Here is a 16305-nt window from a genome sequence, read left to right on the forward strand (position 1 = left end):
ATTGTAAATGAATGATTTTCTGTCCAAGCAAAACATTCATCGCAACTATATGGCCTCCCGGTAATGCTAACTCAGTGATCTACGGTGGGCAATACAGTTTACTAAAGAGGTGTGGTAAAAACACTACTGCTTTTGTCCAAAGCGGCTGCTAGAATCAACACAAACCAAAAGTTACATAAAGCCACTTTAAGATGAAGATAAGACAAAACCCTTGTTTAAGCCCCAGAGGGAAAATTCAGGATTCATTCATTTAGCACTTTGCAGGCTATCTATCTGTGCTCCAAAGTCTGATTACGTGAATACTAATGAATATCTTTTTGTAGTACTTACAGTAATATCCCATGGTGTTTATATTATATTTTTCTTTGAAATGCCAAATGCTACAGCAGGATAATCTACTCTGGAAATAAAGTTGAAATGTAATTTACTTAAGTTGCTTGTGTTAATTATATTAAGACTAGTGCAGTGCAAAATGTGCCTGTTTGGAACGGGTCAATTGCTTGGCCTGTGGTATTGCTGCTTGTAGAATTCTTCAAAACCAAATTGTACCCCAAAATGACTTACAGAAGGACCCAAAATCACAATGCAACTCCACTGTATAGCCTACTACTGACTTACAGTGTAGGCTACGTCTACATCAGAGGAAGACATTGTACTACTGTATTTACCTGACAGAGAACGCTGCAGATTCAGAATGTAATCACAAAATATCACAATGACAATGTGGAGTAATCAGACATTAGCGTCATGGACTCATGGCAGTGTGCTACCCAACTGGCCCGTTATGAGAGCTAATCAGCACATATCTGCGTTCATCAACCACCAGAACCAGACCGTTTGTGTGTATGTGTGTGTGCGCACACGCAGAGAGAGAGAGAGAGAGAGGGAGACGTTGTCTCGTGTCGTTTGATCGTTAACGTAGTGCTACTTTGCACATTTTTGTGGGCCTGAGGTGTATGTCACATTTTAGCTGCCAAAGCTCTGCTGCTCTCTGTCTCTGGTCCTGCTCACTGCTCACTCAGTGAGCAGAGGGGGAGTGACCAGCGGCTAGAGCGGCAAAAGCCAATGTGTGCTTCTTTTACCGATATCTTTTGCATTTCTTATCCAAACTGCACTTACTCGTGCCCGTAGCAAGACACCTGTCAAGTTTGAAATCCATCAGACTAACGTTTTCGAGAGATATGCGCATAACACACAGACAGACAGACAGTTTCTGCAATTTATAGATAGATGTAGTGACACAGTGAGACAGGGAACAGTGCTGAGTCTCCTGCATGCTGTGATGGTGTGTAAACAGAGACCTTTGAAACACAAACACAAACTGGATGAACTGCAGCTCAGGATTTGCTGTCAGTACCATTTGTCTGACAGGATATCTGCTTAAAAAAAATATGTTCCTCAAGTTGGAAATGGAAATGCAATGTTACATCCCTAGTACCACTTTATGTAATTTCAGACAATATTGGAAATTCATTCAATATTTGTATCTGCAGAAGGGGAGCCTGGGAGAAGAAGTTTGGGAAGCTGTGCTCTAACAGGACAGATGTTTCTGCAGTCACGTCTGTGGAAAGACTTTGATAGACGCTTTCTACTGAATTTATTTCTTTTTTTTGGTATCAGGTTGAATTAGCTACAGGAACAGGCTACATTAGCTGCTACTACAACACCATAAAAACCTTTGACCGAACTGTTGCTCTGTGGGTAATGCAGGCATCAGTTTTTGACAGGAAGAAGGACAATGTTTTTTGATTCCGATAACTTTTTGTTGACTCTGATAATGATATGCTTGCAATGCTGAATTGACGGAAGTTTACAAACAACACACTATGCAACACTCTCTTGCAGTAACAGGCTTACGTTATAACAATCTAACATCTGATCTAGTCTTCAATCGTGAGACCAATCTCACTTTTTTTTTTTTTTTTAAATGTAATTTCCAGAAACAAAACACTTGTTTAAAGGTAACAGAAGAAGAAGCAAGTATTTAGCATGGATGGAAGAAAGACCGCTCCACCTAAAGAAACTTGACAGGGAAATTGTGCCAAACACTAAACATCCAACATGGAGACTTTCAGTTTTCGAGAGTTCATTTGCAAAATAAGATAAAAGCCATTCTTTAAATGAATACGTCAGCAACAGTTTAATTGGCATTCTCTTGAGTGAACAAAAAAAACCTATTTATGAAAAGAATTGAGATATCTTATCAAAACAACCCAACACCAGTGTGATATTCCCTGGATGCATCCATCAAAAATACGTTTATGGGTGTTTTAAGCCCCCAACGTCTCCCAGTCAGCGCTGCCTGGATGGCACTAGGTTTAGGCAATAGTTATGGTTATGGTTATGGTTAGGGTTAGGGTTAAGGTTAAGGTTAGGGTTAGGTGCCTTGAAGTCAACGGTCGCAGCACTGCCTGGATGGAGACACTGGGGGCTTAAAACACCATCGAGCCAAAAATACACAATTGAGGAAAATAAATTTAAACAAATATGTCTCATTTTGCAAGTGAACCCTTCGTGTTTTCTTACCGGTGATTTGCAGTTGTGTTGGCCGGAGCGTGGGAAGGTTTGGACATCGTGCTCTTCCTTTTAAATTGAAACGAGTCGTCTGCGCTGAAGTTCTCCATCGCAGCGACAGAATCACTGGCTGACACTTTAACACAGCTTTTCGGAGCAGTCAGCAGTCCATGTTACATTGTTTGGGAATATTCTGTGTGTCTGTGCTCCACTTCTTTTTTTTCCCTCAAATATATACTGGAGGGGCCTGTCTCGACCCCTGCAAAATAATCATAAAACTGTCTGTGACTGTCTGTGACTGCCTGTACATTGACTCTGTTTGTTTGGTTTCACGATAGTAATATACTGTCCTGTAGACATTTCAATGAACCCTCTTCCTCCTCTTACTGCTCCAAATCTCTTATCAGGGACTATGGTCAATGACTGTGGTTTGTGCTTTCACTGCAAAACATGTTGTTACATGTCAAAGTCATTTTCAAAGGAGTCCTCCAAAATTTCAGGATGGAGGCTGTTGGGAAACAATCCGATCACTATTGTGATTGTGTGGTTCGTATCATCTACTGGCTTGGCCATCTTCATTCTGAAAGCTGTGGCGAGCTTGGAGAACAAAGCGACACAAAGCAGGGTTCAGTTCACAATGTTCTTAAGCAGAGATCTCCAACAGGGGGTTCCGGACCCCAAGGGGGGTCCTCAGAGTGTGTGCAGGGGGGGCCGCCAAATTATGTAAAAAATATATTTTTTTGAAAGAAGAATGAAAAATTAAAATAAGTCTGAAAATATAAATTAATATGAATGGAAAATTTTAATAGCAAAGATCAATTGGCCTATTTGTAAAAAGAAAATTGTTTACACATTGAAAATACGCTTACTATGGTAGCCATACAGTTAATCTTAAGGAGTCACTGTGCCTTCCAGATGCATGTTTAACATTGAAACATGATGCATAAATAATATCCATGTTTATTTCATCCATATTGCCTAGTTTAATATGCAACTTAATTGTATACAATAGATGCAGTATGGGGTCCCTACTCGATCTCTCTTTTAGCTTAGGGGTCCCTAGCCTAAAAGACGTTGAAGACCCCTGTTCTAAAGGTTTAAGAAGACACACGAGGATATATACATGTTCTAACAATCGCTCCATTCACTTCGATGACGTGAGAGTAGATAGATAAGAAAGAGACTCCATAGGAAGGAGGATTAGTTCAAGGTTGGTTCACACCGATACAGCTTTAAGAAGGGAAACAATGTTACAAGTTATGATACAAATTAACACGGATGAGAGAGACTTTGTTCAGAGTTTTTACAGAATGGAATGTAACATATTCACAACAGATGATTTAAAGGTCCAGTGTGTAACGTGTTTAGTTGTTCTTTATCAAAATCTGTGTTGCCCGTTCACAAACTTGTCCTTTTTTTATGAATATTTATCCCCACCATCAATTCCAAGTATTCCTTTTGGCTTGAAATTTTACATTTGCATTTGCATGAACTGGGGTAGACGCTCCATATTCATATTCATATACATATACAGGACATACTGCTCTGCCTTTCACGTTTTCGCTGTCACATGATAAACTCACAGGTGCTGCTAATGCTGCTAATGGGTATCGTAGCTTCCCAGCCCCGGCAAGTTTGAAGAAGGAAACATGGAGGACCACACGTATTCAAAATCCAAATTTCAGGAACAGGAGTCTTCTTCTTCGCCCAGAAAAAGAAAAAGGATATTGAAAAAAACAAGAGACCGTCTTTTTGAAGCGTGAAGGCTTCCGCAGCTGTAATACGTACTTTGAACTGCGTGGCGTGAGAGAGTTGATTGCGATATATGATCTCAACGCTAGATGGGAGAAATTCCTACACATTGGACCTTTAATCTCCAATACGCAAGTGGTGGAATGTAACTAAGTACATTTAGTAATTATGAATCTACCCAGTAGAATACAAAGTATCTAAAATCCATCTATAAGGTACAAACAAATGATCTTACATGTATTTATTTATGATAAAAACTTATATTAATATAATATTCTATAACAATATAATTTTATTTTTAACACTTAAAAGAGTCATTTTGCACAATGAGTACATTTTGCTGATACTACTTTTAGTACTTTTACTTATGTAATGTTTTGAATTCAGGCCCTTACTTGTAGTATTTTTAGACTGTAAAACAGTTAAGTAAAGGATCTGATATACTTCATCCACCACTGTCCAATACAGAGATGGGTGAATATCTTAATATCTTAAATTATGCTTGAAGGTGTGCATATATTTGCTTTGACCACATTTGTCTATGTAACTGAAAATACTTTTCCAATGACACACATCTTATTCAGTTTGATCCCTTTGTACCTGATGGAGAACCAATTTGGGCTAAAATGTACTTTTCTTAGTGTATACGTTGTAATAAGAGCAGATGGCAGAGGAATGTGTCCTTTGGGAGATAAAATAAATGAGGTCCAAGCCAAAAACACTTCTGAACGCTGGCACAAAATACTGGCTCCGAGATTTTAAATTTTGATGTATCATCTCCGCCTTCAAAACCCCACATTGGACATTTCAGAAATGAACTGTCAAGAGCTGCTGCAAAACCAATAACTTCCAATAAATTCCTGCATCTAATTCATTCGCAACAAATGTCTCCCCCTATAGCTGCAACACCACAGCTACTGTGTGTGCAGTCAATGTAATTTCTCCAGGATGTTAAAAGTTTAATATTCTGTTACCAAATGGCTTTGTACTGAATGTGGGCTCCTGGTGTATTTATTGCATCACTCTAAATCCTCATTTATCATATATATTCCCCTTGTCCATTTAGGTGACTCTGATAATGAACTCCTGTCTGTGTTGACTGCTCAGGTTTGCAAAACATTATTCCGTCGTCACAACCACACAGCCACAGAGAAAGATAGGATTTATTTGATTACATCTTCATCACACCAACAGCAGTAACATTAATAATTTGTGGATGTATACACTTGTAATTCAGTTAAGTCAGTTTATTCTGCTTTTTCACTCTTTAATCTGTCTGTCTAAGAAGGTTTTTAGTTTCTATTCTGTGAAGATCAGAGCAGATTAATCCACATATTATTTTAGACGTGTCTACAGGTTTACCTATACTTCAGATTATGCAACCCACAATATTTATATTTTATGATCTATATTGACATACTGTTTGCGTCTCCTTATAATATATTTATTACTACCTCTGATTCTTTATAAATAGCATTGTTTGCCAATAACTGCTTCACTGTAATTGTTGTGCATATGACAATAAAGACATTTGAACTGGTATACTTTGTTTTTTGACATTGTGTATATTTTGGATTTGGACCTTATTGTTATTTTAATATTTTACATGTTCTCCCTTTCCTACTTTGTACTGCAACTGCTGCACATGTATGTCCCTTGGGATAATACAATTCTATCGTATCTGTCATATGGGGCAGCAGACAAAAAGTGTGGTTTTAGTAGTAATGAGTAATTTAGAAATGAATATGATTCTGGATAAATGCATGTAGAAAAATCCTCATTAATATACAATGTAAAGGTGCTTTGAGGCTTCCAATGTCAAGTGTGGGAAAACCATAATAGGGGAAAACCAAAACAAAAATAGGCATGCTCAAAGCTGATTGGCTATGGTCCCACTGCATTGTGATTGGCTGTTTGCCAGGTAGAGTTTTCATTGGCTGGTAGCTGTCAGAGGTTGTTTATAAAGTATGGTATTTTAAAGAAAAATTTAAAAAAACACCTCGGTTCCTACTAGCCGCGGGATATGTTATAAACCAAACCTCTGGTCAATTTCTCAAATGTAACTTTGAGAAATTCTCCAGGACAAAATGGCTAACTGCTAACGCTAGCTAGCTCTTTATTTGCTTCCCTGTTTTATTTGGATTCGGGATGGTAACGTAACCAGTCAAGAACTATATGGTTAAGAACAGGCTATAGGAAACCTTAAACATGTTTCTGAGAGGATTACCAAACATAAAATCAGAGGGACAACTGGCAAAAATTAGCAAAACATAGCTAACGTTACCAGAAACAACAGGTAAGTTAACGTTAAGTGCTCTCAGTCAAATCATCACTTGTACTGTACTTGTGTTATACTTTGTAGGAAATGTGAATGTGTCTTTTTTCACCTAAAAACGCCACTGATTCTTATACTTTATTTTGAAAGGATGTTCAGATAAACTTAATTTCAAATGTTTGGACCTATTCTATTGATTTTTTTCCTTCCTCATCTTTATCATTCATCTGAAACATTTAAATAATCAGAGCTAAGCCATTTGAAAATAAGCACAATACCCTCAGAAATAAACCACAAGTGTTTGGGGTAGTGACTGCACACTTAGCTCTCGAATGTATGTTTAATGATCTTTTATCAACATTCATCAGGCTCACAACAGCATTATTTCCTATAGTAATTTGTAAAAGTGTTGAAATAGGAGCAAATATAGAATAGCCTGAGTACCGGTAATATAATGTCCTGGATATTATTGTTTTCCTAAAATTAAGAGTACTGATACAGATCACAGTAGGTGATTATAGGAATGGAAACTACTAAAATGTTGTCCTCATTGTTTGTTATTGAAAAATAACCAATAGACAGATGTTATAGCTCCCCCTGTGACCAATCAGGGCCATTTCAAAGATCCAGAAAGGAGCAGCCGATTAGATGCATCAGTCCATTACATTTAGTGGACATCCAATCAGTTACACCTGAGTGGATGATTTAACAATAAAGCAAACGCTGCAGCGCCCCCTTGTGGCCAACCCCTGTAGGCCTACTTCTCTGACAGGAATCAGATTCATTTTCTTTCAAAATCAAATTTGTGCCTTCTGAGATATTTCTCAAGCTATAGCCTAGAAATGACATAAAACATTGGATTCACTCTCTAAAATATTATTACAGAAAATAAACAATAAGAATAATATTATATTGTCTTATTTGAATACAGATGTTGCAGTGTGATGGAAGTTCTTTAGTTTTTGTGTTTCATTATTATGTTACATTTCTTTATTTTTTTTTATTTCAGATGGGACCTGGGGCTACATAATACCAAGCACCTCTTGTCTCTGTCAGAAATCCCTAGCTGTCATTCATCCTGTGTTGTAGTTTGTAACGGACTAGGCCTGATCCGGCAGCCTATAACAGACCTGCATGTGTCCACCTATAGCTCGGTGCTGTTTGCCACACTGCGGCGGGCTGACAATGACTTGAATGCTGATTATTGTGAAGATCGACAAAGGACACAAGGAAAGGAGGAGATGAACCGTTTCTTGAGAGCTGGGGAGAATGGAGGGCTGGTGACGGACTGCAGGGAGCTGTCACCCAACCCCACCGCCTCCTCCTCCTCCTCTTCCTCCTCCTCCTCCACCGCCTCCTCCATCTCCATCACCTCCTCCTCCTCCAGCGCCGCTGGCTCAGCCGACAGACACGCGGCCCTGCCCTCGCTCCAGACCCGGGGACCTGTCGGCGGTGGCGGCAGCGGCGGGTCGGAGCCGAGGAGATCCGCGCTTAAACGCAGCCGAGCCGGCCGGGAGGTACGAGAGGAACCGGAGGCGGCGGCAGCGGATCTCTCAGCGGCTGCCGTTGCGGTGTGCGTCGGGGTCGGTAAGCAGCAGCAGCGTCGGGAGGCTCAAGGACGCAGCGTTGGTGGAGGTGGAGAAGGTCTGGAGATGATTTCAGCGGTCAGCAGAGACGCGGGCGGCGGCAGGAGCGATAGCAGCAACAACGGTGTGTCCGAAGTGACCACGGCCTCACCTGCGACATGCGCCAAAGGCAAGGAGGAGAGGAAGGGGAAAAACGTGATCCGGGGCTGGAAGAGGGAAAGAGACAGGGACTCCGCCGCTCCTCCTGTCCGGACGAGGAAGGAGAAGCCCGGCGATGGCTCGTCTCCTCCGCCCTCCCTCTTCCTCCCGTCGTCCGCCCTGCCCGAGCATCATCTGTGCCGCGACGGCCCCGGACACTGCCACTGCGCCGCGCCGGAATCTAGGATCATGGGAGATAATAGCAACATTAACAACGTAAACAATAACAATAATAGCGGGAGTAACGGCGGCGGCGCTGCCAATAAAACTGCGCTGGATTGTGGAGTTAAAAGCGGCGGCAGCGCTATTGTTGTCAGACGGCAGCATGACGACACGCCGGCGGCCAAGAAACACAGAGGAACCGAGAAGGTAAGCAGCTTTGTCTGGAGGCCAATAATATAAATCAACAACACAAAAACAAACACATCAGATATCACCTCACACCTGCAGCTGCTTCATCTATATGTTAAACATCATGTTCACATTTAAAGGCGGAAACCATTAAAATAAAAGGGTAGAAAGGAAATAGTTTTGATATTCAGAGCACACACAATCAGTCAGATGCAGGTGTGAAGGCCACAAAGACGCCTGTACAGCAGCAGACACACAGCAGGAATGTTTAAATGGATGGAGATTGAGGTGGAGGTGGAGGGATGACCGCCTGCCTCCCTGCCACATGATATTTATTTCCTATTGTTGTTGCCCAGCTGGTGTCATTGTTCCCAGTCTCCCTGTCTGTCTGCTGATATTTACCGTGCTGATGTACAGAGATGAGATTTTTTATTGTTGTCTTTTTTTTTTCTTTTGGAGGGGAGATTAAGAGAGAAGGATGAGATGGGAGGCAGCCGCAGCAGTGTGTCCTCCATCTCCATCCTTCTCCTCCTCCTTTCAGTACCATTTAATCTAGTCCTCCTTGTTTTTGCTGGAGATTAAAGGAGAGAGCAACTATTTACATGTGCAGCAGCAACTCAACAAAGGCTTGAGGAAATAAGAATGTTCCTCTTCTGTAAATGCTCTTTTTTTTTGTTAAATCTGCACAGGCTTTGTTTGCTTATTTAATTTGGGAAAATACCCATCATGTCAAAATGGATCAGGTGTTAGAGTGCGGGTCAAAAATGTTTTTAAATAAGACATAATTACTGCAGGTTGACAGGTCGCACTGCTGAGGTTTAACAAACCACTCTGAGCTCCATTTTTGAGTTGTTTTTAAGGGTCTTGCAGGGATGTTGCCACTTGTGAAATCATTTTGGGGGTTTTAATAAGTCATCCGCATGAAAGACTAAGATGGAGGAAGACGGGTGGAGAGGTGAAGTGGGTAAAGAGATGTTTGATAGAGAGGGAGGAAATGGACGTGACAGCAGAAGACATAGGCTGGAAGAGTCTAAAAGAGATAGAAAGAAGAAAAAAAAAGAAACCTATGAAGGATGTCCGGAAGGAGTTTTTTTTTGGTTGTTTTCTTTGTGTGAACGCAGGATGAGATGAGGCAGGAAAAACCGAAGCATCCTCCCTGCTGCTGGCAGATGCTGCTGACAGGAGGAACGCTGGCCTGCCCCGGCTGCTTTGTTTATTTGTTGATCTGAAGGATTCCCATTTGGCTGTGAAACACACACACACACACACACACACACACACACACACACACACACACACACACACACACACACACACACACACTCCCCCTGAGCTCTATAGTGACTGTAATTCATTCTCTGTCAACAGTAATCTGGGACGCACTGAAGAGTTTAGTGTCCTGTGATGGTTGCAGTGGAGCTTCAGAGGCAGTTACACCTTGAAACACTAAAATCTGACATTAAATTTGACATTAAAGGGATCATTTAAATCTTTTGAAGTGGGCTTGTATGAGGTACTTATCCATAGTCAGTGTATTACCTAGATGGCTGTCGGCACGCCCCCATTTTAGAGAAGCAGACAGGAGTACCGACACGGAAGCTAAGCAATGTGAGTTTTATTTGTTCTGGCAGACACATCTGCCAAATAAAACACAAGCTCGCAGATTTGGTTGGCTCCCAGGCTATATCATTTTGGTATCAGTACCAACATTTGAATCGTGGGAGATAGAAGCAACAAGACAGATACATACTACTTAGAGTTAAATTGCATTTTAAGGGTTTGGAAAAATGAAAGACTTTTTTTTAAATAAAAGACGGACTATTCATTATTCATTATTTTGTCAAAGAGAGTGCTTGCAACACTTGGGCACAATTTTTGTGTCTTCTTATAGACCCTCCTGATGGCAGATATTTTCCACCTGTCATGGAAAAAACAGTTCAGTTTCAACTAATGAATGGTTATAAGTTAGACCCACGTTGTAAAAATGTCAGCTCAGGTTTGTTGTTGTCAGGAAATGTTTAAATGATATCTCCTTGGGAAAGGAGCCTTTTCAAGTCAACTGTCTGGTCAATGATTGGCAGTTCTCTCCGTCGCCCCTGCAGGCATCAACATGAACCCTTCCTACAACTAATTGGTTGAACGCACTGCTCGCTACACTGTCATTGTGGTCTTTGCTTCGGCTTTGAAAACCGCAGAAGTGTATGGCGGCTGAAAAAAACATAACATTTCTTTTTAGTTAAACACAATCCAGACTGCTGTCCACCTGCTCTGACATGCTCATGTCTGCACTCCTCTTCATTTCCACATACAAACTGAGTTGCTGAGTTGCTGTTGATCGAGGCTGAAGTTCGTAAACGTCACTTCTCATTTCGCACCTTGGTGTGAGCAGCTGGATGTGTTTTAATTATTCTTAAAACACTTCCATTTCTGTTTCCATTTTTACAGCTTTAGAGCTGTAACACCTTCTTGTACGATTCAACTCAATCAACTCAAGAATGTGAGACTTGATGATGCATTTAATTTAAATTGAATGGAAATTGGATTAAATAGTTACACCCCTGCTGACAGGAACAGAAGCGCTGAATACATGATGTAGTTGTACAAAGCCTGGATGTTACACAACGCTTACAATTGACATTCTAATTACTATACAGAACCATATATGAAATATATTTTACAGATAAGGCAGAGGTCCTTGCGTCCTCAGTTAAAAGTGATACCTTATAGCCTTTTTTGTGTCTACACAAATTAGGGCTGGGCAATATATCGATATTATATCGATATCGATATATGAGGCTAGATATCGTCTTAAATTTTGGATATTGTAATATCTTGATATGACACAAGTGTTGTCTATTCCTGGTTTTAAAGGCTGCAATACAGTAAAGTGATGTCATTTTCTGAACCCAACAGACTGTTCTAGCTGTTCCATTATTTGCCTTTACCCACATAGTTATTATATCAACATAACTGATGATTAGTTATCAAAAATCTCATTGTGTGCATATTTTGTGAAAGCACCATTTGTCAACCCTACAATATCGCCACAATATCGGTATCGAGGTATTTGGTCAAAAACACGGGGATATTTGATTTTCTCTATATTGCCCAATATTGCTCTAACAAAATGGCGTTTCAGCCACGTTTTTCAGTCCGTCTCATGCACATCTGATGGAATAGATCTGCTTATATTTTAATCCTACAGCTGTCTACACAGGCTGTGTAACGTATTTTTTCATCTTTAAGTTTATTTTCTGCTTCCCCTCCTTGCAAAATGCCAAATTCTGACTTGCAGATGCTTTTTTGGGATCTCGTAAGCAGCAATGGTCAACGGGTATTTCACTCCCCACTCCTCCCGGTATCTGCAGTAACGTGTTTTGGCTGTCCCGGGACACCAATGTCAGCGATGGCACTAATGTATGGCTAAAAACAGCCATAATTCATGTAAGTTACAGACATAACAGTGCCCGTCTCTGGGAAACACCAAAATTATGTTTCCTAACGATCTGTATTTAATGTTTTACTTATCTAAGTCTGGGTTTGTCCAATAATTGCTAGTAATATGGGAAGGTCCCGAATTTTTCCAGACGTCTGGTCACCCTAGGCACAGCGATGCTTTGAGCTAAATGTTAGCATACTGACATGCTGAATATATAATGTTCACCATGTTCACCATTTTAGTTTAGCACGTTAGTATTATAACATTTGGTAATTAATTAGCATTAAACACGAAATCCAGCTGAGGCCGATGGGAATGTCATTAGTTATGCAGGTATTTGGTAATAAACCAAAACCTAATGAAAAAATCAAAATGTTGACCTGATGATGGTGCTAGATGAAAAGTCTGAGTGTCACCAAAGTTATTACATTTCATCCTGAGGGGAAGATGAATGATGAGCCACATGTCGTGTTTCATTCAATAAGCTGCTGAGACAATTCACTTAAAACCACAAAAATAAACCTCATGATGGTGCTAGAGGAAAAGTCAGAGGATCACCAAAAAGTCAGTAGGCTTCAACCTCTGGGAATCATGAATGTCTGAACCAAATGTCATTACAATCCATCCAATAGTTGTTGAGATATTTCAGTCGGGGCCAAAGTGGTGGGATGACTGACCCGCATTGGAGTTGTGCTGCTAATGCTCTCATGGCTAAAAATATACAAAGAAAAGATGTAAAGATCTTTAAAAAAACCACTGAAATTATCAAGCTTCCATTTAAAATCTGATGCAGCCTCGTTGGCAGAAATAAAAAGCAGTTCTTGTGCTGCTGAAACTCAGACTGCCATCTGCATGATAATAAGATGCACTTGGGTTGTTCGGTGAATGACAGCGACTGCTCTGCTATCACTTCCTGTCTGTCAGTGTGGATCCCTGCAGGCTGGATGAGGATGAATCAACAAACACAAATCCTGCTTCTGTTGGATCCGATTGGTTTATCATAAATTCTGATCACTTCACAGGAGCGTTGACATGCACGTCAGTATCCGGTTATTCCTCAGGACTCTTGAGTGGTTTTAACATCGTATCCTGTTTACTGTAACCGTGGTGAGCTCGCCTGACGGCTGTGTTGACAGCATCTCGTCAGTCATCCCGTTTTTACCTGATGGGGTTTTAACAGGTTTTGTACAGGCTGGGTTTCCATGGCGACTATGACAGTGTTTAGTTTATTCAGGGAGAGGTGCGACCAGGGTGTGATGTCGCATGTAAACAGCTGATCCCGAGTGAGCGAGCATCAGGACGGAGAGTGATGAGGAGAGGTTCGCGTAGTGTTATAGCAGCATCACAGCTGTTATTATTCACCTCACCAGAATACAGAGGAGGAAGACGTACTAAAAGTAGCAATACAACAGTGTAGATATACTCTGTTACAAGTAGACAGTTACAAGGCTGCACACTATATCGTTTGTTTATCGTCATCGCAATATCAAGTGGCGCAATACACACATCGCGATAGGCTGTGACATATCCAGATAGACACTCAAGAGATTTTTTGTGTTAGTTGAAAGAGAATATCGGTAGAAAACTGCTCTGCAAAATGTAACTGTCATTCTTTTTTTAGTGGTGCCTTTTATGTTAATTTCACTGTTCAATTTGTTGTATTTTAGCAGAATATTGAAAGCAGCAGAAATGCAGAACTGAGTACACTTTAATATGTTTATTTATCGCAAGTAATATCGTAATTGCGATATTCAACAACGGTATCAGATATTGCACATTTTCCTCATTTCCTCAAAAAAAATAAAATGACTTGGACTTGAACCTCTTTGGACTCGGTCTTGACTCGGTCTCGACTAGTCCCGGCCTTAAACTTGTCTTGGACTCGACAAAGGTGGACTTGACTACAGCCCTGGGGTGTCATTTATAAAACTGTGCGTAAGATCCTTACTAAAAGTGTACGTACGCCCAAAAGCCAAAAATGGCGTACGCCAAAAAAAAGTCAGACTGATAAAACCCTGCTTAGGCACACCTGTAAGCAATGCTCCCTTTATAAATCACAGATTACCTACAAGTGTGCATATGTGAATCAGCCTCATTTCCCGCCATGTACACGGCCATTTTCTACCATAAATAGTCAATGCAAAGCTCCTCATAAATGCTGATAACTATGTTAATGACCCTGGCCGTTGTTCTTTCGTCAGATGCTCGGGAATTGCTGCAAATCAAAATATATTTTCGGCCTGTTCTCCCTCAGTGTAGGGAAACCTGATCTATAGACTACCTATATTAATAATACCCTCCAAATTGGCAGGCATTACAGTACTCAGGGACATCTTCGATATACCAGACCTATATGATAAGATTTAACAGAACTTTATATTATATCCAAACAAGCCTTAGTGATGAAGTTAAAGATTATGTATTATATTTATAAAAAAAACACTTAGCTGTCTGCCATTTCCCTCTGGAAACAGCCGGTTGCCCCCAGAGTGGCGGGGACCTGTATTTGGACCGGGATGGTTGTCAGTCCAGTCCCGGCACGTTGCCCTCTCTACTGGACCCAATTCAGTACATAGATCATCGTCATGGTCCCTGAAGCCTCTTTCTCTCCTGATTCTTCAATTGGCGTAGTCCTCCTGCAGTGCCAGCAGTGCCATCATGCAGCGTGCATGATGTCGGTATGGATGAATATTAATTTGGGGCGTTTTACTGACTATTTAAGGACAATTATGGCAAAGCTGCGCCACATGTAGAGTCGATTGTGATTTATAAAGGGAATCTGGCGTAGGACGTGCGTGGGAACGGTTTTATAAGTCCGAATATTTCTGTGCGTACTCACATCCTATGTTTTGTCCGTACGCCACTTCTGACGCAAATTTCCCTCACAGTTTTATAAATGAGACCCCTCCATTCAAATGTTTACTTTAGTAGAAACACAAAAGTATGAGCATCAAGATGTACTTAACAAGGCATATCAGGTAATTAAAATGGTTTTGTCTTTGTGTTTGCAAGCTCATGTCAAGTCATGTCGGTGATCAACAGCCTGGAGCGACGCTCGCTGAGCAGTGATGTAACACAAATTATTTTGAGCCAAAGCTTCTCCCAATTTCACAGCTGAGGAAAGCAAGCTTTAATGTCCGCATTGTAGTCAAAACATCAGATTCATATTCGTGAACACATTAAGAATAAAGAAAAAAATATGCTGGGAAACACAGATAAGTTCTTTATGCTGCAAATTCAAAATTATTATTTAAAGTTGTTGATTTGATCTTAAAATTCAGCGTCACCAGATCTTTCAGGTGACACTTTCAACACAGAGGTTCATTGACAATTCATGTTTCTCACGTTCACCACATTACACTGATGTGTTAATGATGCTAAAAAGACGAGAGAGAAAAATCCATGTTAATCACACCTCTTAATTCAACATAGATTTACAGTGTGACAAAGACAGGGATGTTGTGAATTAAGATTTTTTTTTTGTTCTTTTGGCTCACAATATTCTTTATCCGGTAAATTCTTTATTTAACACGATTTAATTAGCACTTAATACCTAGTATGATATGAAAATAGGCATTTTAAAGAGAAAAATGCAACCATAAATCTTTGTTTATTAGCGGTTGTTTATCTTCTGGTGATGACAGGAGTTAATAGTGAAGCGTTCTTTTTCTGTAGCGTCTTATCATCAAACAAAAGGTCAGCGGCCCTCAGCAGGATTCAAACTCACCCCACACGTGTCCAGTCTGCACCTGATAATCATCAGCACTTTGATGTTGTTTATCCTTTCATTTTCACAGAATATTGGCTGGAGCAAACGTCAGTCAGCGTCGTGCTTACAATTAGTTATTTCAATTAGTTATTTCAAAAACACAACACTTTTTCTCAAGGCACAAAATGTCTGCTGTCTCCTGACTCTTGATGTGGATTTCTTAGCGGGGACAAACCCGCCGGGGATCTGACTCATGTCTGCTGAGACGTCAGATCTGTCATGTGCAAAGACTTGTGTTAAGCTGTGAGTCATACCCACAGAATTTAACAAGGAGTGAGCATTTTATTTAAAAGGGTCTGTACCTCTCTGTGTAAAACTATGACAAATGTCAATCACACAAAAGTGACTAAAGAATCACTCAATATGTGATCGTGCCAGACTAGAACATTGATATTAAAACATAAAATATGTCATTCTCTGC

At 40.5% G+C, this 16305-nt stretch overlaps 1 protein-coding gene across 1 annotated transcript in view; it reads left to right on the forward strand.

The window, feature by feature from the left end:
* Positions 1–7782: 7782 nt before the first annotated feature.
* The window catches only part of znf608 (zinc finger protein 608), a 58634-nt gene continuing 50111 nt past the window's right edge, over positions 7783–16305 (forward strand). The window contains exon 1 of the mRNA XM_078249832.1: positions 7783–8694. Within this exon, the coding sequence (XP_078105958.1) occupies positions 7783–8694 (912 nt within the window). The remainder of the gene's footprint in view (positions 8695–16305) is intronic.

The sequence above is a fragment of the Sander vitreus genome, chromosome 5 (genome assembly GCF_031162955.1).
Source record: "Sander vitreus isolate 19-12246 chromosome 5, sanVit1, whole genome shotgun sequence".
Classification (NCBI taxonomy): domain Eukaryota; kingdom Metazoa; phylum Chordata; class Actinopteri; order Perciformes; family Percidae; genus Sander; species Sander vitreus.